The sequence below is a fragment of the Peromyscus eremicus genome, chromosome 16_21 (assembly GCF_949786415.1).
Source record: "Peromyscus eremicus chromosome 16_21, PerEre_H2_v1, whole genome shotgun sequence".
Lineage (NCBI taxonomy): Eukaryota > Metazoa > Chordata > Mammalia > Rodentia > Cricetidae > Peromyscus > Peromyscus eremicus.
Genome location: NC_081432.1, coordinates 37,034,591 through 37,058,795, shown reverse-complemented (window position 1 = coordinate 37,058,795; position 24,205 = coordinate 37,034,591). Strand labels below are relative to the sequence as shown.

Here is a 24,205-nt window from a genome sequence, read left to right as displayed (position 1 = left end):
GCCACTTGGCACTTGGGGGTTGGGATTAAAGACAATGTGAAAGGCTGAAAGTGGCAGGTCTTCATTTGAGACTTGGGGAATGACGCCATCCACGTTAATCACCCCGTCTAGTCCTGGATTTCTTCTATGTGCGGAGGCTTTGACAGAGAAAATCAGGGAAAGGTAACTGTGAGTCATATACGAGGCCATGGCTTTTACTCCCCGATGAATGCACAAGAGCCACACCAGGGACCAGGCGCTACCTCCTCCAGCACACACTCTGGGGTTACATTGCCTAGAAAAACAGCCCCACTTGCATGAAAAACAATGGTTTCTGCAACAAAAAGCAAGAGCTGAGGCAGGATGTATGATGCTGAATGGTGGCTTTCTTTTTTCTGAGATAAGATTTCTCTGCATAGTGCTAGCTGTCCTAGAACTGGCCCTGTAGACCAGGCTGGCCTTGAACTCAGAGATCCACCTGCCTCTGTCTCCCAAGTGCTATGATTAAAGGTGTGCACCACCACCACCCGGCACAGGCAGTTTTCTTATACATTTCTCAATAGGAAAAGACTAGTTCCGAGGCTATGTGGGGACCACAGATCCTATCTCCTGGCTTTCTTTAAAAGCATCAAGATGTATATGAGCAGGAATCCCACAAACCTGACTTACTCTATCTCTTACTGCTCCCATGATAATAAAATCCTCCCGGTCCACTGCTATGACCGTCATCTCAACAGCCCACTTACGTCCTCTACCACATGGACCCATTCCCCCCTCCTTTTGAGCTCAAAATGGACAAAACTACCATTATTTTCAGTTCTCCTAGCTCCCCTGAAGCTATTCTGCTACTGTGGGAAGGTGTTAGGAAGAGGCTCTCTGCAGCCCACCTTGAACTCTCCTGCATAGGGGCACCCACCATACTGTCCTGCTTAATTAAGCACACGGGAGAGCCAGAGGCCTGAGAAGATGAACACCCATCTGCAGCCAGGGTGACCCCTCCTCCTAGTCTGGGGATGGATGGGCTGAGGGGAGAGCATGAGGGCTTTCCTAGCCACCCAGGAGGAGCAAGGCAAGAGCTCAGGAAAAGGCTGGAGCCTCCCCACTAAGCCCACCAGAGAAGGCCACTGAGCCAGGACTCATGATTGGTTCCATCAGTCTCTTTAAGAATTTTCCTTGGGCTTCAGAGACCCAGAGAACTCAGTTTCAGGCTCTCCAGGGAGACTAGCCTGTAACCAATTTAATCACAGGGCAGATATGTGACATCTGTAGACTAAGGCAGTATAATAGGGGTGACGCACACACAGGACTGCACTCAAGCTGTGCAGCTCAATGATCAGAACGTCTCCAGACACAGAGGATTTGTTACATGAGATCAGCAACTGTTTCTTCTCAATAAGAAGCCAAATCTCTCGGGGTCATGTTCTGTCCGAGTCCAGGGAACAAGAAAGCTGCTTTTCACTTCCAACACTCAAAGCAGGATCCCAAGAATCACGAGAAACAAAACATGCAGCTAAGCAGGCTCCAGGGGGTCCAGAAACACCCCCACATGGTCAGACCCGATGAAGGCTGCTTTCTGTGGCACACCTGGACCGGGATGATTTCACAGTCAATCTCACAGCATCTGTGAAGTTGTCCAGTTCCTCTTGATTTGTAACAACCTTTAGCCAAACGATCCAAAGGCCTGAAGAGCTCTGATTAGGAAAGCACAGGGACAGACAGGAACAAGATCCGCCCAGCACAGAACACAGGCTGAAGCAATGAGCTAACGCAGAAAGCCCCAGGGCCACCTAATGGGAGCAGCAGATTTCTTTCCTAGCTCAGGATGCACACAAAGAGGACAATGAGTGAAGGGAGACAGAGAGGCCGGGGAGGCAGGCACAGCACAAGTCTCCACTCCCACTGCCAAGGAGCTCCTCAAGTAGAAAGAGAAAGCAAAAACTAGTAAGTGGGTTTCCAGGTTGTGTGAGTTCTGGTTTTCTATCTGGGAATTTCAAAATGAAGTGGAAGGCCTGCTGCATCCAGTCCATGTGGGGGGGGGGGGGGGGGGGAGCTGTCCAGTTCTGTGATTTAGGCATCACAATCTCTATTTCTCCATGTCTTTTCACTCCGAAGTGGAAGGACTGCAGGGAAAGGCACGTCACAGCTGCTTGGCCCTGTGGGTGGCGTCTTGGGCCAGTGAGATGTTCCCGTGGATGACCATGAGAATGCAGGGTCACTGCATTCAAAGTCCCAGTGACAGAACACAGTCCCTGGACAGCTGGTGACTTAGGCAGACTTCCCGGGCTGTATGCTCAGATCCACACCTCACGGTAAACATCACCGAGGGACAGATGGCAGAAGGCTCAGTAGAAGCGTTTTCGGCTCTGGTCCTGCCATTTGTTGTAGAGTATGATACCAATAACAATGGCAAACACAGAAAACACCAGGGAGAAAAAGACGATAAGAAAGAGGGCCAGGCCACTCAGGGGTGCTGGTGGTACGGTCACTGAGGAAGAAGAAAAAAAAAATCAGAGATATGGAGCCCATCCTACAATGGGTCAACAGGTTATCCAGTCCCTGGTTTCTGACACCCACTTCTGGGGAGCCTAAGCCCTGACTCCCCCTTTCCAGATGGCTCAATTTAAAAATGAAGCAGCCCACATGCTTCTGCTTGCCTGTTACAGGACAGGTGGGAAGGTAGTGCAGGCGTTCCATGTGCCTCAGAGGAGCACAGACAGACCAACCTGACAGCTGTAGATGCCAGTCACCCCAGACTCCATGGACACTGCAACCTCCTCCCTGATCACGGGCCATTTCCCAGGATCCCACACTCACTCTCAGGTAGCTTCAGATTGTCCACTGAAGGCAGGAATACATCACGATGCAGCTTCTCTTCTTCTGGGGTCCTCACCCCAGTCAGCTCAAACAACTTCATCGAAATGACGTCATGATTATCTAGAGGAGAGAGTTGGGAGGATTACTCCAGCTGCCTCAAGAGGGCTTTTGGAGTTAGTATCCGGGCTCAGCCTCTGATCCACTGACGGCAGTGACCTGAAGCCACCTTGAAATCTCAAGTAGAAAGAGAACTGTTTGAGGGGCGCAAGGAGACTAACAGGAGGAGGGAGGTGGAAATGAGGCAAATAGAGCATGTTTTTTCTCCTATGGGGAACTAGAGGGGAAAACTAGCAGGAGGGCACGAAGACAGGGTGCTGGGGCAGTGGATATGAAGGACAATGACACAGATGGATCAAAGTGTCATGTGAGCCCCTGTGATGGTGCACGCCTGTGACACCAGCACTTAATTAAAAAAGAAAAAAGCCAAGTGTGGTGGCCCATGCCTGTAATTCTAGCACCTGAGAGGCAGAGACAGGAGAACTGATGCAAATTCAAGGCTAACTTGGTCTACACATCCGAGACTTAGGCCAGTGGGGGCTACACAGTGAGACTCTCTCAAAAGCAACAACAGCAAAACCCAACAAAAACCAGACTTCTTAAAAAAAAGGTAAAGCCTCATCATTTCCTCATCTAAAGAATAAGGAACTGTATATATTCTATGTATCCTATGTATTTTATTGGCAAATATATACATACATATATATTATAAATGAAAAAAACTAAAAATATTTAAAGTAACTGGGGCTAGAGAGATGTCTCAGTGGTTAGGAGCACTTGCTTGAGGACCAGAGTTCAGTTCCCAGCACCCACATCAAATGGATCAGAACCATCTGCAGCTCAAGTTTCAGGGGAATCTGATGCCCTCTTCTGGCTTAAACAGGCACCTGCGCGCGCGCACACGCATATACACAAAAATTTAAAACCTTAAAAAGCACTGAAGATAACTAAATCCTCTATCATGCATTAAGAGGAGACACAGCAGCACCACAGCTTCCTCTTGGTGGAGTATAAGCACACACATACACATAGGCAGAGAGGAGAAATGGTCTCCCACCATCTGTTTAACAGGCCTTGGTCAGGGCAACATTACTTACATGGAAGATGCTGCTCCCCCAAAACTCTGTTTCTTTGTGGCTATTTGGAATTCTGGCCCTGATCTCCCTAATGCTACTAGAAAGGAGATCAGGAAACTAGAGACTAGGTCTCTCTTTATGTGCATAAGTACTCGTGTGTAAGAGAGTCTTACAGTGCAGTGCAGGCTGGCCTTGATGGATGGGCCTCCTGCTTCAGGCTCCTGGGTACTGGGATTAAAGGTGTCTGACACCACACCCAGGTCCTACTTCTCTCCTTTGCTCGTTTGGTCTCTGCTTGGTTTTAGGAGACAGGGTCTTACTACGTGGCCCAAGCTGCTGGCCTCAAACCTGTGACTTTTTCGTCTCAGCCTTCTTAATGATGAATTAGAGATGTGAGCCACTGTACTTGACTTCTCTTTTTAAGGTTTTTTTTGTTTTAAGTTGGTTTTTGGGCTTTTTAAAAATTTGTTTGTTTGATTGATTTGTTGAGACAGGGTCTCTCTCTGTAGCCCTAGCTGTCCTGGAACTCACAGAGATCCACCCACCCCTGTCTCCTAAGTGCTGGAACTAAATGTGCATGCTATTGCATATGGCCTTCCTGGCTGTTCTCAGTTCTAGGCTTGTCACATTTCTTGTCTCAGATCTGGTTTCAACTAATTCTTGAGGAAGCTCTGCTCCCTTCAGGGGGCATTGATATTCAGTAATTATTTCCTTCGAGCCTAGCCTAGATTTCTGATAGTTTCTGTGGACACACTCACAGCTCCTTGGTCTGCTACAACCATCAACAAATTCAGAGCAGAAGAAATTGCCTTCATCTTCATTTGGAAAAATGTTTTTGCTGTCAGAACCAAGTTTAAACTATAGGACATAAGATAACAAGATAAAATAAGATAAAAAGCCAGGGCAGGCCAGGTATGGTGCACACATGCAATCTCAGCACTCAAGAGGTTGAGGCAGAAAGATCCTGAGTTCAAGGCTAGTCTGGGCTACACAGCAAGTTCTAGGCTAGGCTGGGCTACATAGACCCTCTCACAAAACAAACAAATAAAATGTCAAAAAAAGCTATACAGAATACAGATCTTCCCTTTTTTCCTTTCCTTTTTTTGAGGCAGGGTTTCATTTTGTAGCTCAAAGTGGCCTGGAACTGCTATGTAGTCCAGCTCATCTTTCTTTTCTTTCTTCCTTTTTTTTTGTTTTTGTTTTTGTTCATTTTTTGAGACAAGGGTCTCACTGTGTAGCCCTAGCTGCCTTGGAATTCACTATGCAGACCATGCTGGCCTTAAACTCAGAGAACCTCCTGCCTTGGCCTCCTCCTTTTTCCTCTCCTTTGCCCTTCTCTGTCCTTCCTTCCTTCAAAACAAAGCCAGGGCAATGCTTTCTACAGTGTGTGGACATCAAAGCCTGGGGCAACTGAGAAATAGTTGAACTTTCTCAATGAGTCCTTGAGAAGAAAAATGAGACTATGCTAGGTGTGGTGATGCACGCCTGTAATTCCAGCATGTAGAAGGTGGAGGCCGGCTGTATCGCCAGCTCAGGGCCAGGGTACAAAGTAAAACTGTCTTAAAACCAAACCAAACAACTACCCCCCCAAAAAAAAAAAAAAAAAACTATACTAACTATAGGTTAGAAATTTATAGACTTTAAATTGGCTGCCTGGACCCAAACTCGGCAGAGTGTTGGCATGTCAGTCAAGGAAGGTAAGTGTTTCAGGGTGCCGTGAAATGAGCTGACGAGTGGTCAGCGAATATGAAGCCCAGAGCACTGTGCATGGCAAGGAGGCAAGGGGTGCTGGTCAAGAGCAGCACAGATGGCAAGGCAAGGAGATCCAGGGACCGAGCACAGCTCGGGAGCAGACAGGCGGCTAGCAAACTGTACACACGCTCCATTCAACAGTCTGAACAAAGGGATGGCAGGCTGGTTAGGAGAGGGACGATGGAGTCGAGGAACAGCTCTGAGAGGAGAAAGGGAACTGGGCACAGTGGTAAGTGTAGTGCGAGAAGCCTGACAACAGGATAGGCCGGAAGAGGCAGGGAAGCGAGGCATTCACACAGGCTCAAAGAACTGCCTAGACAAGGGCACACACACTGCTTGAGTTAGTCCTAAGAGGGCCTGGACTGGAGCTTTGACAGGATCTAGACAGCAATGTCCAGCATTCTTAAGCCATGTGCATGGCTTCCCATAGCTCCTTCATCTGGCTCTCTTCAGAGAAGGCCTCACCAAGCCTTGGGGAATGACAAAAGGGGTCAACTGAGGCAGAGGAAGCACAGTGCAATACCAGAGAGATCCCCAGTGATGGAGGAAGTGCCGAAGTAATAGCCCCGGGGGAGACGGACCCCAGGCATCTCAATGCAGTCCCTCCACTCGTGTTTGCCATCAATATCCATCATTATCTAGAATAAAGGAAAGATCTATCAGGGACAGGCCACAGGAGCAAAGGTAGTGCATATCACCAACTGCTCCAAGACAGGACTCACCGTCAGATGCCTCTTGACATAGCGAATCACAAGGAAGGTGTCATAGCGGAGATTTCGGACAATGGCTGTGCAGCCCCCCAGCTCTGTGGGCCGTCCATCCCGCTCATGGTCATAGCTGAGGGAGCCGTTGTTCACCATGGCTGAGATGTAGGGGAATACCCGCTGGGACACAGGGAGGGAAAAGCAGATGGTGAGGGAGAGCTCTTAGCAATGCCTGCATATCAGTGAGAGGAAATTAGCACCTTTTGGATGAGCAAACCACCCTGCCTCATCTCAAGCACCCCTCCCCCCAGCACCCACATACAGATGATCACACAAGGGACATGGACCCAGGAAGCACTGAACTCCACACAATGTTAGTAATGCTCCTTGCTCCAGACCTAGGGTAGACCTGAAGTGGCCCTGCAAGACTCGGGAGTTTGACTCCTCTATTCCTCCCAGCAATCGCCATTTGGTACTTACATACTAGGAGTTTCCTTTTAACAGATAGACTACTTGCTCCCCAGCTGCTGCTTGAAATGGAAAATCATCTTCCAGGTCTCCACTTCAGCCCATCCCTCTGCCCAAGCAAAGTGTTTTGCATACAGCAGGTATTCTGAAAATACCTGTTTGGGTGGGCAGGGAAACCTTTCCAGTCTGGACAGCTCCTTTCAGACTGTAACCCTACCAGTACATGATGCCAGATGAAACAGGACCCCAAAGCACTGCCGGAACAGGCTCTGGGCGGGCCTATCTAGCCACTTTCCTTAGTCAAGACTTTCAGCCCATCCACACACAACTTCCAAGAATGCCAATAGCAAGAGGGCAACATCCATCCCTTGGAATCCCCCTAGGAAAACGTAAACGTTTCCACGTTACCTACTCGGGTTTCCACTACTTAAGAGATGCCTTCTCTCCAACAGAGCTGTAGAAGTAAATTCTTCCTCACAACCGATGAGCTAACCATTCCAGAATGATCCCAGTGCAAGTCAATGCAGAGGGGCAGGGTGATGGAAGGGGAAGGGAACACAGGGCATGCTGCTCCTTGGACAAGCTCCACACTGTCCCAGTCAACATGCAAGGGGAAATGCAGTCAAGACCAGAGACTCAGAACGCCTGAGACAACAGCCACATGGATTCTAAGCAGCAAGAAATGTCAGATGGACACATGAGAATAAGGGATGACCATGGGGAGTCAAGAACCGGGTACCTGGACTCCTGGAGAATAGCGCCTCTTCTGGGCCTGAGAGGGTCCAGCAGGTTATTACAGAAACAAGATAGGACACAGAACACAGGAGACCAAGTCAGAAACAGACAGCCTTGGAAGAGCTGTGACCCTGCTGTGGTAGATGAATTACCAACTTAAATCCCAAAACAGAATTTTAGGGTCCACAAAGGGCACTCAGTGAGTTCTTGAAGCTCTCACAGTACGTGCCAGAGTACATGCAAGGTGTTTGCAACTTTGTGAGGCTGCCTGGTACTATCATCAGATTCTCAAAGGAGTCTACTACAAAGGCCTCTCTACCCCATGGAAGGACCTGGGGCTTTTAGCAGCTTTATAAAACACACCATCTTGCACTGCCCAAACACAACTGGGTTATTTCTCCCAGAACACAGTATTTCTATAGCAACAGCAGGGGTGAGGGGTGGGAAGGGGGAGGGTGTATAAAAAAAAAAAAAAAAAAGACTAAACTCTTCTAAATTTGAGATGTCTTGTACTGCTCAGGGTCTCAGGATACAGCTCTTGCCCAGAAGACAAAATTCCCACTGTATGAGACCATGAAATTAACTCTAATCCAAAGGGATCATTTACTCTCTAATTGAGCCTCATGGACATACATTTCCAAATAACCGTTGTCACTCTAACCTACAACATGGGGGCAGGGTGAAGCTCTGTGGGAGCACAGCAGCAGAAGATTTAGAAAATCATTGGGCTTGAGGGCACTTTAGCTTTGCCTCAGCAACTTTCCAGAGCTCTAAACTGCCAGCATTGAGAGAAACCCCCACAGGCTCAGCTCAGCCTGGTTTATAAGAGGGTGGGGGAAGGGGATCCCACAGCATCCATTCCTCTCATCCTTAGTGAGCACCTATGGTAAGAGCCAGTACTGTTTGAAATGCTGGGGTCCGGTGGGTCCAGGCTGGACTGGTATCTGGTCTCAGAGCTAACCCAGAGAGGGAGAGACAGAGAGCAAGTAGATAAATAAAATTATTTCAGACAATAACTGCTATGATGAAAACAAAAAAGGCAATATGATGGATATGGGAACTCTGTTCTGAAGGGACCCAGGTGGTTAGAGGGATCCGACAGGTGATCTGGTACATAAGAACAAGAGGTCAGCGTGGTGAGAACTCACAGAAGACAGGTCTATCTGAAACCTAGCTAGTGGCGAAGAGGCTGGTGCAAGACAAGGCACAGGCAACAGCGTATCAGCCTCACGGATCAGGGTACTGGTGTGTGTGTGTGGGGTATGGCAGGCCCCAGAGCAGCTTCCCAGATGTTGTGAACCACAGGCAGAGCGTACACAGGACCCCAAGAGGCATGTAGTCCATCCATGGATGGTAAGGCACCATAAAGTTACTCTTGTGCAACTGTCATTTCGAGCAAGGTAATTGCCAGTATGTTATTAAGTAATTAACAGAAATGGGATTCTCAGAAAGCTTGTAACTTCAGCGAACAATTAAGGAAAGGAAGGGATTAAAAAATGCCCTGGGGTGCGCTGATGACCCCAAGATTTGCTGCATTTATCACCTCTAATCACAAGTTTAATTTAGAATTGTAGAAAGCCTAGGACAGCACTCCTTAGCCAAGGGTGCCCAACTCTTCCCAAGGCTGGTGTGACATCCCATCATCCAGCACTAGGCAGGTGGTAAGCTGTGCCCGAGTCCACCTGGAGGAGCTTTTCGTCTTTACACATCCGGGGGAACCCCAGTCAAAGGATGTCACAGCAGTCTGGAGTGGGGCACAGGGATTCATTCTTGGTTCTGTTTTCTTGAGATAGAGCTTCACATAGCCCTGGCTGGCATCAGACTCCCTGTATAGCCAAGGATGACTCTGAGTTTCTCCTCTCCTACCTGTACTTCCCAAATGCTGGGAATCAAGAATGTACCACCACACCTAGTTTAATGCAGTGCTGGGGGATCAAATCTAGGACTTCCTGAATGTGATCGACACACTCTAATTGAGCCACATCCTCGGCCTCAGGAAGACCATGACATGCGGTCAAAATTAAATACTGCACTAGATGGCACTGAGCCCCATGGCCCCAGAGCTACCATCTGTCTGCTTTAGCAACTCACACTACGCCTTCAACTCTTAACCTCACACAGCAGTAAGCTGCTGAACGCCAGTTCATTTTCTGCTCCTAGTCAGGACTTTTTAAAGTGTTTCTTGCATAGCCACTGATTTCACATGGCAGCAGAGTGACAGTCCTATGGCTGGAACCAAACTCTGAGAAAAATCACACCAATCTAAGCAAGGTGGGAGTTTCACTCCTAATGTCAGAGTCACCAAAAGCAAGGGATTCCCACCTGTGTCCAAATGCACACTGTCTATAGCAAAGGAAATGTTTCCAAACTTGGTTCTATGGAGCTACTCACGGTTTTTAAAATGACCCTCTACTACTAGCTAATTTTGTGTGTGTGTGTGTGTTGTGGTTTTTTTGAGACAGGGTTTCTCTGTGTAACAGCCCTGGCTGTCCTGAACTTGCTCTGTAGACCAGGCTGACCTCGAACTCAGAGATCCGCCTGCCTCCGGAGTGTTGGGTTTAAAGGTGTGAGCCACCACCACCAGATTATACTAGCTAATTTTACAGTACTCTCTCATTAAAAAGATACTCATGATTCAGCCTTGGACCCCGCCCACTCTCGAGAGTTTTCTCTTTTCTGAGCATTGGTGTTTTACCTGCATGTATGTCTGTGTGAGGGTGTCAGAAGCCTGGAACTGGAGTTATAGACAGTTTTAAGCCACCATGTGGGTGCTGGGAATTGAACCTGGGTCCTCTGGAAGAGCAGTCAGTGCTCTTAACTGTTTAGCCATCTCTCCAGTCCCTCACTTTTCTTAATAAATCAGTTTCTTTCACTTTGCTTTAAAAAAAAAAAAAAAAAAAAAAAAAGCTGCTTGTAAGGGAGCTGGCATGTAGCTTAGATCTAGGTAGACTGCACAAGGCCTTGGGGTGGACGCCTAGTACCACATAAAACTAGGCATGGTGGTACATGCCTGTAAGTCCACAGTCATCCTTGGTTACATAGCAAACTCCGGGTCAGCATCAAGTACGTGAAAACCTGCTTCTCCCACCATCTCCCCCAAAGGACACACATGAACTTTTGGACTTCTGGATTTGATGCTAAAATTCTACAGTTCAAAGCACATAGGTTGATCACCTAACAGAAAAGAGTACAGAGGACCTTTGGAAGCAGAGAGCTGAGTCCTAACCATCTTACACTGCTTATAGCTGCATACCTTTGGGTGAGCTATGTGACTCTCACATCACTATGCTTATTGGATCAGGGAGAATGTTGTGTATAGCTCACAGGACTGACCATGGGAAGAAGGTGAGGTGGGTGTACCACTTGGCATCATGCCTGGCATTCAGGAGGAAGTCAATAAAAATCCAGTCACTTAATAGCTAAATTAATGAATTTTTAGATTAGATATTATTCAAAGCCAAACATTCATGATTGAGGGGGGTAATTTCCTTGGCTGGCACAGACCACCAAAATGTCCAGAAACATTTGGTCAATTTCTTTTCCTTTTTTTTACCTGCCACCAACTGTTAATATGCTCCTGACACTCCACAGCTGAGACGTGAAGACAAGGGTGGGGAAAGGAAAGACAAGAGAAGGCGGCCACAGCAGCCCCTGCCAGGATGTCTGCCAAATGTTCCCGACGAATCCGGTTAGTGGAATGAGGAACAGCAGCACTTACTGAGGACCGAGTCTTCAGGACACTGTGTGCAGTGATGGGTTCACATGCTTTCACTTAATTCTCACTCCTAGGAGCCAGTACTAGGATCCTCATTTTTAAAATGACATTGATTTATTTTGTAAGGAAAGGGACCACCTGTGTGCTGTGGTGCACTTTGAGGTCCGAGGACAACTTGAGGGAGCTGGCCCTCTCCTTTCACATGTGGGTCCTGGAGGTCAAACTCGCTTGGCGACAAGCACCTTTAACAGTTGAGCCATCTCTGTGATCCACAGTATCCTCATTTCACAGGTAAGAATTCTCATCCAAGAGAACAGTGGTATTCAGTAATGCCCTTAAGGTCTGAAACCAAGTAATTCGGATATCAGAGCCCCAGCTTAATCACACTGCAATACTAATCTATCCATCAATATTTTTAAAAGAAGTGTCTCTTAGCCAAGTATAATGGATATCTATAATCCCAATATTCAGGAGGGAGAGGCAGGAGGATTGCTGCAATTCAAAGCCAGGCAGAGATACAAAATAAGACCCTGTGTATTAAAAAAAAAAAAAGTTTCAAATGTTCAATTTTCTAAAGAAAAGTCAGGTATGTAAACGGTACGCTTATGTACCCTAAGCACAAAGACATACTGCAGAGTGGTTCCAGATTAAAGACTGAGAGAGAGAGGCAGCGAGATGGCTCAATGGGGGAAGACACTTGACCCCACGTATGACAACCAGAGTTTGATCCTTGGGACTCACCGGGTGGAAGGAGAGAGCCAACTCTAGCAAGCTGACCTCTGACCTTCACATGTATGCATCTACCCCACATACAAAATAAATAAGGTTTTTTGTTGTTGTTTTGTTTTGTTTTAAGGAGCGATCTAACAGCTGAAAAACTTAAAATAGGACCTGGGTTTTCTTTTGCTAGAAAGGATGTAAAGGGGCATTTGGCAAATCTGAGTTAGGCCTGAAGATTTGTAACAATGTGCTCATCCTGTTTAACTCCTTGACTCTGATCACTAAGAGTAAATAGTCCTTGTTTGTTTTGTTTTAGGAAAAACACAAGTATTTAGGGTTAAGGAGGCAATATGCAACAATTACTCAAGCATGGGCATGCAGAGGCACACAAAAGGCCACAGGCTGGGGATAAAGTGGTCCATGACTATAATCCCAGCTACTCAGGGGGCTGAGGCAGGAAGAGTACCTGGGACCAGAAGTTTGATACCAGCCTGGGTAGTATCAGAAGAGTATATTCTAGAACTCTCTAATGGATTAACAATCTATAAATCTAAAACTTTTCTCAAAATAAAGATTAATCTGAATCTAGTATTTATACTCTTGGGCTCCCAGAGTTTCACAATTATATTTTTAGACACTTTGCTACACGATGCGACATTTTTGTTTGTAAAAAGATGCCTGTGTAGATTTGTCTTTTTTTCCTGCTCTGGATTTTCTGTAGTAACAAAACAAACGGCTCTTCTACAGGATGCGCTAGTAGCCAAGCTCCTCCCAAGGCGTGCACATAACCCCTCAGACAGAAAATTCAGCATCCAACGCCACTTCTAGCTGCACCTATCCCTTTCCAAACCCCACACTGCATGCGGTACTCTTTAGCAGGAACCCACACATAAGGAACGTGGAGGAACTGAGCAGTGCCCATGACACTCAGAGCAGCAGCAATCAGCCCCAAAGCCCATAACCTCCCACTAACTCAGTGACTCTCGTCTCCACTCTCTCAACTCCTCAAACAAAAAATAAGGAAAAAGTGGTACTTCCAGGTCCCCTAAATGACACTTACATACTTGAACATCATCATGAGCTAGGAAACTGAAGGAAAAAAAAAAAATGGAGTCACAGCTAAGTGTAGTGGGTAGCCATTCCAGCTTTGATCTGGAAGTTCCAACCCCTACTGAGGCTTCGGTAACTATCACGCCTACAAGGCGGTGCCAAGGGAGGACCCTGAAGACCCGAGATCCGAGATCCGAGATCCGGATGGGCGAGCTCTCTTGGTTCCTGGACCCTGGACAGTGGAAGGTGACCGAGCAGAGCTCCAGAGAACACCGCTGGACTGCGATACACCTTCCCCAGACCCCGCAACCTACCTATCCCTTCATTTGTAAGTTATGCCACTAATAAACTTTCCTTTTAACTATGTGGAGTGGCCTTAATAATTTCACCAATAGCTAAGTTTTGTAACAAGAAAACTCTGGATGTTGCTGGCGCATGCCTTTAATCCCAGCACTTCGGAGGCAGAGGCAGGTGGATCTCTGAGATTGGTCTACAGAGTGAGTTGCAGGACAACCAGGGATACACAGAGAAACCCTGTCTCAAAAAACAAAAAGAAAAAAAGAAAAAGAAAATTAAAAAAAAAAAAAAAAAGAAAGGAAGAAAAAGATTTCCTGGGCCAAAAGTGAAAAAGACCAAATAGGATTAGTTTCATTATCAAGATAAGGACTAAGGGAACACAAGGTATACATACATGTGTGTTTGTATGCCTGTGTTGTATGTGTGTATGTGTGTGTGGAGGGAAACAGTGTTAGGTACTTAGAACGTGTCTTTAAGACACTGGTGTCAATTTTCTTCCAGTTAAAAGGAGGACAAACAAACGCATATATATGTATATACAGTTCTACAGGTATATGGGAAGTCCTCAAACACACTTCCAAGCTAGCTTGGTCGGGACAGCCCGGAGAGCTGTTCATTTCACCGCCCAGCCAGCTACTTCTACCTCCCGTGGGTGAGGCTCAAACAGGTCACAGACCAGAATGAAGGCCAAGCCTGCCAACGGCTGTACTTCTGTTCTTCCAGGAAGTCTCTTGCCACTAGACTCCGATTTCAACTGAATGAAGACATCTGTGCTCCAAGGGTGCTACCAAGTTCCCACAGTGCTCACCAACATCTGGGGTCACATGGGAAACATGTTCATCAGTGGACAGGCTGCAGACCAAAAGGTGCCAAAAGGCTGGGGACTCATCTTTCAACCATTTCTACATCAACAGTAACACTGAGACATCATCCATATACCACTCATCCACCCAAAGTGGGTTTTGGTATGTGCTAAGTTAGGGTGACGCTTATCATAACTTCTGAACATTTTTATAACTCCGTAACTCCGTACCCACTGGCAGTCACTGTCCCCCTCCCTGACAACCACTCATCTACCGTGTCTCTGTGGACCTGACCACAGTTCACAGGGATGGGCTCACACAATAAGCAGGACTCTTGTGACTGGCTTTTCTCTTGTAACCAAGTCACCCACATTGGAACCCACAGCAATATTTCTGTTCTCACTGAGGATTTCAGCTAATAAACATCTGAGGGGTATCTGTTTTGGCTGCTATGAACATCTGTGGACAAGCTTTTTCATGGATGCTTTTATTTCTCTGGCTATACATATGCAAGTGGATTCACGGGATAAGAGAATCTCTATCTTCAGCCATCTGAAGAAATGTCTGTTTTCCAACTATATCATTTTACCCGTCCACAAGCAGTATACGTGGGTTCCAAATGACATCATATCCTTTCAACATGTACATCTCTTCACTTGCATTCTAGTGGTTGAGGTTTTCATCTGTGTCTCCAAAAGTTAATGACATAGAACATCTTTTCATGTTTAGTGGCCATTTATTTATCTCCTTCAGATAAAATATCTATTCAGACCCTTTGCCTATTGTTTTATTGGCTTGTTTTTAAGTTACAAGTTATTTATATGATAATTCTCTATATATTCTAGAAATGGGTTAGTACAATTTGCATGTATTTCTCCCACCCTACAGGTGATTTCACTTTCTTGATGTGCTCTCAGTGCTGGGGCCTGAATCCAGGGCCTTGTACATGAGACAAACACTCTACTGAGCTCTGACACCGGCCCTCCTCCTGATAGTGTGCTTTGAAGCACATAAATTATTACCTTAAAAATTTAATTTTAGGCCAGGCACACGCCTTTAATCCCAGCAGAGCCAGGCGGATCTCTGTGAGTCTGAGGCCAGCCTGGTCTACAGAGCAAGATCCAGGACAGGCATCAAAACTACCCTGTCTCAAAAACAAACAAACAAACAAAATTTTTAATTTTAAATTTATTTTATGTGTCTGAGTGTCTTCTTGCATGCCTGTCTGTGCACCATATGCATGCCAGCAGAGGTCAGAAGAGGGCATGGGAGCCACATAACTAGAGTTATAGGTGGCTGTGAGCCACCTTGTGGGCACTGGGAACTGAACCCAGGCCCTTTGCAGGAGGACCTGCTGCTCTTAACTGCTGAGCCATCTCTCCAGTCCCAAGTTACTACTTTTGATGGAGCCCAGTTTGCCTGGGCTTCCTTTTGTCATTTCTGCTTTTCTTATCATACCTAAGAAGCCAAAATAATGGAAGTGGAGTTCTTGGAGTCACATCTATGACACCAACAAGCTTTACAAACTTTCTTCTGCACTTCAGTTTCTTACCCACAAAGCAGAGATAGTAATAACTGTAACAAAGAGTCGCTACAAGGAAATAATACATGTGGAACAATGCCTGGCACCCCTGCACATAAGAGTAAACCACACCACTGACAAAACATATTTGATTTTATCCTCCAAGACATGGAAAAGAAGACAATTTTCTACATTCTCTGGACTGAATAGAAGCTCAAAGAACTGAAATCACACATATGAAATTACCTAATGTCTCTTCTCTCAAGAAAGAACTCAACGGACAGGAAGACAATGGATGGGTGGAAAGCATCAGAATTGAAGGAAAGCCTCAGAATGGGTAGAGCCTACAATAGCTGCTGCCCTGAACAAGACAGCTTCACTATGTTTAGTCATTGCTAAAGAGGGATCACATTGTGATTGTTTCAATGCTGACCAACCACTTAGGCACACAGTCTCAGTGTGGCTGATGTGCCTAAGGGGGAGGAGAATGAACAGTCAAGAAGGCAGCTCCCAAAATGTGTAACATAACAAGGCTGCTGGCAGCTTTCTTTCGAGCCTCTATTTGATGCTCTGTATTTCCTTATACCCCCTGTCCTTCTTATACCCCTCAGAGTGCCTTAATATATGCTTTCCCTCATCCTCAAACACTAGCTCCTTATCCTGCAGACCTCAGTGTAAATGATATCTCCTGGGGAAGGGCTTTATGGCCACCACTACTGCCACATCATGATTAGATGAGTCTACTGTGTCTTCTCAAAGTGCCCCGGAGTCTCCACCAATCTCCACACTTCAGAGCACAGAGACTATTCTGGTCTTGTGAATTCCCAGGCCCTGGCATCTAGCAAGGGTGTGATGTACCTGGAACCAAGAGGAGCCCAGAGGAAACATGGAAACACAACTTTAACTGACCCACAATAGGCTACTCACCTAACATAGGTCTCACTTTCCAGCTCCTCTAAAGTGAACAATGGGAAATTCTGACTGTTACACCTGAGTGTGGCATGTATAGTGGTCACATTCTAAACTTTTCCTGATAAACCCTTGGGGGAAAATAAGTGATCGCCATCTCCATTCCCAACTCTGCCTTCTGTAGGGCACCCAGTAACAACTTGCCATTTTTCTACTATCTGATGGCAATGCCACAGGAGAGAGAGGATATAGTCCTGTGCCAGTTAAGGAAGTGCTAGAGAACCCTCAGGGATGGTCAATAAGCTCTGTGATGTCTAGACATTGGGTTCCAACAGGATGTTAGATTTGAGGCAGGTGTAGTGGCCCCATTTATAATCCCAGGACTCAGAAGGCTGAGGATGAAGATTATTAGTTCAAGGTCAGCCTGGGCTACATAGTGAGACCTTATTATTATAAATAAATGCTGTGGTTTCACCAACTTCTTTTTTCTTACACCGTTCCTTATAAGTGACAGGACCTGCCTCAAAAGAAGCTAAAGATGCTGGACAGGGCAAGTGGCCAAAGAGAGTACACATTAATGGTCAAAAGTCCCAGGCACTCATCTTTCCCCTTGCTCTGGCCCTAACCTAGGAGCCAAGACACCAGCAGTCACATGTGCTCAATCCCAGGGGCTACCTTATGGAAAGGAGTGAGAACATTGCAGGCACTATAGAAAAAGCACCCGTGTGACATTATTCCTGAAGGACTGCTGGGATCACAAACAGTCCTCTCCAGGAAAACAACAACAACAACAAAAATGCCAAGGACATTAACTTCGGAAGGTCAACAGATGGGGCCTCACTGTCGCTCCCGTCTCTTCCTGCACACTGCCCCTGAGGGAAAGAACTGTGAGATAGATCAGTGTGGCTGCCCTAAGCTCTGACACTCGCCATTACCTCTTGCTGCTTCTCCTCATTGGGATAGGTGTCTACAAACACTCCCAGCCCCACAAATTTGTCCATGTTTCCAAACACAGGCCCTAGAGAGAGAGAAGAGATGATGAACAATGACATAAAGCCAGGAGTTGACAAAGGGCTAACATCTTATATGGCAGAGGAAACGGTGATATTCAAATGACCCAAGCATTTCCTACGATGAGCACACACACACAAAAGCACCCAGCAAAGTGCATGACCGACAGCTGGGCCCACTAAACAGCTCAAGTTGGCTGTTGCTGAAGGCAGGAAAAGAGGGAAGGCCACTGCAACCTTGTTTGGTACTACAGTAGCTCCCTGATCCAAACTGGTTGCTAAGACACTCCTACCTACAGAATTCTGCTTCACAAACACCTGGTGAAGATTATGCCCCCAAGAGAGAACTGAATTCCCAAGTTCTATTTCTCGCTGCAAGAGATCAGGTCAAATCAGGTTCAGCCTGCCATCCACTTGGAGCACTGACTCCAACAACAGCAAGGAAAACAAAATTCTCTTAACTCAAGTGCTGAGACTGTTGAGTGTGGATGTCCAGAAGAAACCAGCTCACTGGCCTCCAGTGTGCACTCAGCCAGCCAATGGCTAGGCTTCACAGGGAAACAGAAGAAACCAACAAGCAAGAAATCATCGCAGGATGAGCCAAGTTCAGACTGCTTAGGATTCAAAACCCCATTTTAGAGACTCAATGGGCTAATGTACATTTACAGACATGAAAAGAGAGAGAAAACTAGAAGGGCCCTTCTCAAAAAGAGGTCACAGGAATAAGCAGGCCTGACACACCCATGCAGAAGCAACCCAGGGTCCCTAATACCTGGCTGCATCCGATCCTTTGTGTACCAGATTGCCAGGCCATCTCCGTGCAGATTCTTCTTCCCTTGTCCATGGATCTTGAAGTGCACCTGCAGTTCCCAGTCTTTCAGGAAACAGGGCTAACATGAGGAAGACAGAGGTGTAAGGGAGGAGCGTGACATTTGAAACCCATTCGCCCTCAGTAGCAATTTACAGACTTGGAAAGCGGCTTTGGTAACAAGGCTAAAGTTAAAATGATACCTAAGACTTTGGAAGTACCCCTGCTATCATAAGACTAAACAGACTGAGCCATTCAACTGTTTAAGGTACTGTGTATAAAAGGTTAAGTAAACTATCTGATTATCCTCACATCTTCCAGCAGAACAGGATAGTACATGCAAGCTGGAAAAGGCATGTTAGTCTCTCATGATCGACATCTACCCAGCAGTGCATCTCAGTCGACTGGGTAAAGAGGGTTGACTTAATACTTGTTTGCAACTGAAGCTTATTCCTCTGACAGAAGGACTCTAAAAGGCTGGGATTCAAAGAAAGGTCAAACCCTCATTCATTTAAAAAAAAAAAAAAAAAAAAGAGTAAGAAAAGCTAAGAGGTTTCCAGGGGTAATTAGCAGATGCTATGAAGAACTCTAATTAGCTAAAGCTGGCACTTGGCCAAGCTGAGGGGCAAGCTTGAGTTCCCAAGAGAACAAATAGTAAGCAACAATCCCCAAAACCTTTGTGCCCATGGCCAGGAAGCATAAGTGTGCCAGGGGCAAATGCCATCCCCTTCCACTGGGACAGCCTCTTGGGGGTGGGGGACACTAATGAGATGGGTGTTACTGTGTATCAAAACCTTATAACAACAGAGAAGTGGTGAGTGGCTGGCTAAGTGTTCAGCACAGTTAGTGTTTTCAGGAGGAACACAGTGAGTACAGTATTTGGTTGGGGGAGGCTCTAGTGAAAATCTGTGAAGAAAGAAGGGAAGGGTTCAGCCGGGTTTGGCCAGGTTCAGCCACAGGCTTTCCAAAAGCCTGTTCTGGGCCTTGAGCAACACATTGCTTGATCATTTTCAGTTTTTTGTTTGTTTGTTTTTAATTCCTGGGACATCATCCAAAAGAATTAGCATTAGGAATACAGAGTCAAAATGAAGAGAGGTTGGACACTTTTTCACAGCAGGGAGCCCTGATATCTCCAATAGTCTGCCCTATTCTGTCTTTTCATTTTGGGTTATCTCTCTGCTGTTTCATTTAGCTTTCAGGGCAAGAAAGACTTCAGTGGCAGAAAGCTGTCCTGCAGCCAGAGGCAGTACGATAGCCCTGGGAAGAAGGCAAGGCAGAGAAGAGAGTCAGGAGGTATTTGCCACTAATTCTTGGCCTTGGGTATCACAATGCTATATAGTTTTGCTCAGGGTGATGTTTAACAGTGGTTCTGAAACTTTGCTGCATGTTTGAAAACTCCAATGACCCAGCCAGTAGTGGTGGCTCATGCCTTTAATTCCAACACTCGGAAGGCAGAGGCAGGCAGATCTCCGAGTTCAGGGCCAGCCTGGTCTCCAGCGATTTCTAGGACAGCAAGGGCTATAAAGAGAAACCTTGGGGGAGGGGGAGACCCAATGACCAAATTGCAACCTATTCCAATTAAATCTGGGATGGGATCCAGGCATAAACTCCAGTAGACAGCCAAATTTGAGAACCACTTGCACAAACTATGTACCCTACTCAAATAGCTCAAAAATAATTCCTTGGTTTCATTCTGTTGAGAATATAGGTATCAGAGAATCTTATAGATTAAGGCATTAATCCTTGTGCATGATGCAACTGAGAGCAGGTCTAATAATAGCATATATTTCTGTTACTCTTGTAGCAAACTTTGCACCAACCCTTTTCCAGCCCACTGTCTGACAACTCAGACAGGCAAGCCAAAGAGTCTCATGAAGTCAGTTTAACAGGTGAAGGCTGTTTAACAGAAAACTGAGAGGCTAAGCGACCTGCCTAGGGCTCATGGGGGCTGGGTAACCAAATTGGATTTAGGATCCAAGTCAGTCAACTGATTCTAGCATCTTCTGCCATGCCCCATATTGAGCTCAGCGCTACAATCTAGGTTACGGGGCCAGCCTGTGCAGATGGCTCACAGAACAAGTGCTCTTAGCCCTCTCTGCTCCTTTAGAACTCTTAGTTAGAGAAAAATGAACAGGGAAAAGAGAGTCCTCTTTTACGAGACCCACTCACAGCATCTACAGCTAGTGAGAAAAACCATGGGAGTGTAAGATTTTCCCACCGTCATTTACAGGAGCCCATGGGAAAATATCAATGCGATGCCAAAGTCATCCCTAAAAGTAACAGGGTTGTGAATGTTTAGGAAGGACCTGGAAAACGAAAAGGATCACCTTACACTTGCACAAAATCACAGTGCAGCCATGCCAGGTGCTCACTTATTGCCATCATACCTCAAGGAAGACAAGTAGAAAGGGTCCAGAGGACAAACACAATGACTAGAGTAGCTCAAAGTGATTGTCACACTGAAATAGAAACTTAAACTCTTGACTGAAACAAAGGAAAGCTACTAGGATTAAGTTTGGGATATATGTACTATGTATTCCTTTCTTTTCTTCTTTTCTTTTCTTTTTTGGTTTTTCAAGACAGGGTGTCTCTGTGTAGTTTTGGTGCCAGTCCTAGATCTTGCTCTGTAGCCCAGGCTGGCCTCGAACTCACAGAGATCCTCCTAGCCCTGCCTCCTGAGTGCTGGGATTAAAGGCGGAGATTTATGTATTTCTTTTTCTTTTCTTTTTTTTTTTTTTTTTTGGGGGGGGGCGGTTTTCCAGACAGGGTTTCTGTGTAGCTTTGCGCCTTTCCTGGAACTCGCTTTGTAGACCAGGCTGGCCTTGAACTCACAGAGATCCGCCTGCCTCTGCCTCCCAAGTGCTGGGATTAAAGGCGTGCGCCACCACCGCCCGGCTGAATTTCTTAATGCTTCTTAGCATTTATTTATTTAGTGGTAGTATCCCACTATGTTGCCCAGGCTGAGACTGAATTTCTGGACTTAACTGATTCCCCTGCCTTAGCCCCCCCGAGTAACTACAACTACAAGTGCATAGTACCATATCCAGAGTAGAGAGGTTGAATCAGAAGGATCACAGGTTTGAGGCCAGCCAGGGCTATTACCAAGTTCAAGGACAGCTTGGGTTACATGATAAGAAGCAAACGACAAAAACAGTAAGAGCACAACAAAACAATAGTTTTCTGTTTTACAAAGTAATTAAATAAGATTTAAGCTATTAAACCCCAAAACATGGTATGTCAGGCTAATGAAAAACTTAATTATTTGCTCTAACAACAGGGCAACAGAGAAATATCTGATTTCTTTATTATGAAGTTCACCATTATCTCTGAAATGACTTTTACTTTTTTTTTTTTTTTTTTTTTTTTTGGTTTTTCGAGACAGAGTTTCTCTGTGTAGCTTTGCGCCTTTCCTGGAACTCGCTTTGGAGACCAGGCTGGCCTCGAACTCACAGAGATCGGCCTGGCTCTGCCTCCCGAGTGCTGGGATTTTAAAGGCGTGCGCCACCACCGCCCGGCGACTTTTACTTTTTTTAATGATGTATTTATTTTTACTTTATGTGCATTGGTGTTTGTATGCCTGCGTGTATGTCTACGTGAGGGTGTCGGATGCCCTGGAACTGGTTTTGTAAGCTGTGGGTGCTGGGAACTGAACCTGAGTCCTCTCGAAGAGCAGACAGTGCTCTTAACCACTGAGCCATCTCTCTAGCCCTCTAAAGACTTTTACTATCTTTGGAATATTTGGAAAAGATGGTAAACTCAAAGTCACTTCTGAGCTTTTTTAGGACATTCAGGGTCCTAACACAGGAAGCCTCTTACCACCCGATTCCACAAGGCACCCTGTTTACTTTGCATATCTGGAGTGAGTCGGATATATTGGGTCATCACCATGGCATTGCCCATCAGGTTCCACAGCGAAGAACTGCTCGTTCCCACACCTATGGGAGGGAATACATCAGCTCATATTCTTCATCAATTAGTTCACAAAGCCACCACAGATCCTACCAAAGTTGCAGCCATTATCTTTTTTTTTTTTCAGTATTAATAAATAAACCTTTTTTTTTTGAAACGGGATCTTAATATGTTACCCAGGCTGATCTCAAATTCCTACACTCATGTAATCCTTCTGCCTTAGCTGCCTGAACTACTGAGACCACAGGTGCTTGCCATCACACCAAGCTTCCTTTAGCTAAGTCCTTCAGGTGAACCCAATGCACCTCAGAGCTGTCATTTATGCAAGGCACAGTAACCATAGTTCAGATCCAGTCTTCCCATTTTATGTGTGGGTAAACTTCAGCAAGAATTTTCTCACTTATACCAAAAGAGATTGACCCTCAAAAGCTGTGGGCTTGGGGTTGGGGATTTAGCTCAGTGTTAGAGTGCTTGCCTAGCAAGCGCAAGGCCCTGGTTTCGGTCCTCAGCTCTGAATTAAAAAAAAAATAAAAAATAAAAAATAAATAAAAAAATAAAAAATAAAAAAAAAGCTGTGGACTTAATCATATTCTTCATTTAAAATCAGTCTCTCAAATGTGAAGCTGATTCTTCCCAAGTCTCTTGAACTGTAAGTATCTCCAGGTTGAAACCCAGTCTAACGCATAGTATCAGCAGGGACCAGCGCTAAGGAGGTACTTGGTACACCTGCTAAATAAATGAAATCTTAGCAATAGCGTGTAGCTTTCTGCGGTTTGAATCTTGTTTTCTGCACCCCCTATCCGCAGCTCTGTGGGAAAAACAAACTCGCATTCAGCTATCTGCACTAATTTCTCTTCTTTGTAGACACCTGTGTCAATTTTCTGGCACTGAGCTGTGCTTAGAGACCTAGAAATCCCTGCAGAGAGCAAAGCTAACCAGCCTCTTTCATCATCAGAGCTCGCGGCCTGGGAAGGAGCAGGTGTTCTAAACAGCAAACAGACTCTGTTTCTCCTTTCTTACTCCGACCAAGTTCTACCCGGTTCTTTCTCCTGCTTTTATTTCTAGGGCAGCCACCTCTCCATCCCGACACTGGCTCATCGCTAACGGTCCTCAATCATCCCTGCTTATTCTCTCTCCTTCTCGTACTTTTTCTGTCCAAATCCAAACTCCTTCCTCTGAGCCCGACACTGGTGACATCTGAGAGCTCTGCCTAGACCTACCAGAAACTTCCAGCGCTCGGAAAGGGACGGGGGTGGGGGCGGACCCTGTCCTTGGGACCTGTGGCTCATCGAAGGAGCGGGGATCGTCGGGGGCGCCCCCTCCCGCTGGTGACAGCGTCTGCAGAGCTACCCTGACCTGCGTCCCCGAGCTCACTGTCCCCATGCCCGCCCACCCCTGCGCGACCACCTCGTCCCGGGCGCCTCACCCTGGTAGGGCTTCGACAGCGAGTGCTCCCGTTTCAAGTACTCCACCGCTTGGCCCGCCCTGACGTGCCACGGCCCCTGCACAGACCCCAACAAAAGGAGAAGGAGCCATAGCCTGGCCCCGTCCCGAGCCCACGCGCGCAGCCGCCACCGCCGCCACCAGGAGGGTCTCACAACCGCCGCCATCTTTCCCACCGCCGGCCCTTCATCAAAAAGCCCGCCCCGTTGCCCAACCCATTGGCCTGCGGAACCATCGGCCCGACCTCCCATTGGCTCCTGGGGAGTCCCCGCCCCCGCAGGTGAGTATCTCACCGATTGGCTGTCTGGTAGCAGTTGCCTTGCCAACCCAGGCAAGGGGCGTTGCCGAATAGACCGACTCCTTTTTTTTTTTTTTTTTCTTTTGTCCTAGGCTCCACCAGGCCCGCTAGTTACATAGTGATTCTTACTTAGTTT

At 46.5% G+C, this 24,205-nt stretch overlaps 1 protein-coding gene across 3 annotated transcripts; it reads right to left on the bottom strand.

Moving 5' to 3' along the window:
• Positions 1 to 2,026: 2,026 nt before the first annotated feature.
• Positions 2,027 to 23,974, bottom strand: Lman2l (lectin, mannose binding 2 like). Of its 3 annotated transcripts, XM_059281808.1 has the most exons (8): positions 23,755 to 23,974; positions 22,236 to 22,354; positions 18,384 to 18,501; positions 17,537 to 17,619; positions 6,401 to 6,562; positions 6,202 to 6,316; positions 2,794 to 2,913; positions 2,027 to 2,464 (listed from the first exon to the last, which is right to left on the bottom strand). In XM_059281808.1, exons 1-8 carry the CDS (start codon positions 23,936 to 23,938, stop codon positions 2,322 to 2,324), a joined length of 1,044 nt encoding a protein of 347 aa, XP_059137791.1. In that variant the 5' UTR covers positions 23,939 to 23,974; the 3' UTR covers positions 2,027 to 2,321. The 3 variants fall into 3 exon arrangements, with proteins under 3 accessions (XP_059137791.1, XP_059137792.1, XP_059137793.1); XM_059281809.1 differs by lacking the exons at positions 17,537 to 17,619; positions 23,755 to 23,974 and having other exon boundaries at positions 22,265 to 22,354; XM_059281810.1 differs by lacking the exons at positions 17,537 to 17,619; positions 23,755 to 23,974 and having other exon boundaries at positions 22,236 to 22,349.
• Positions 23,975 to 24,205: the final 231 nt, after the last annotated feature.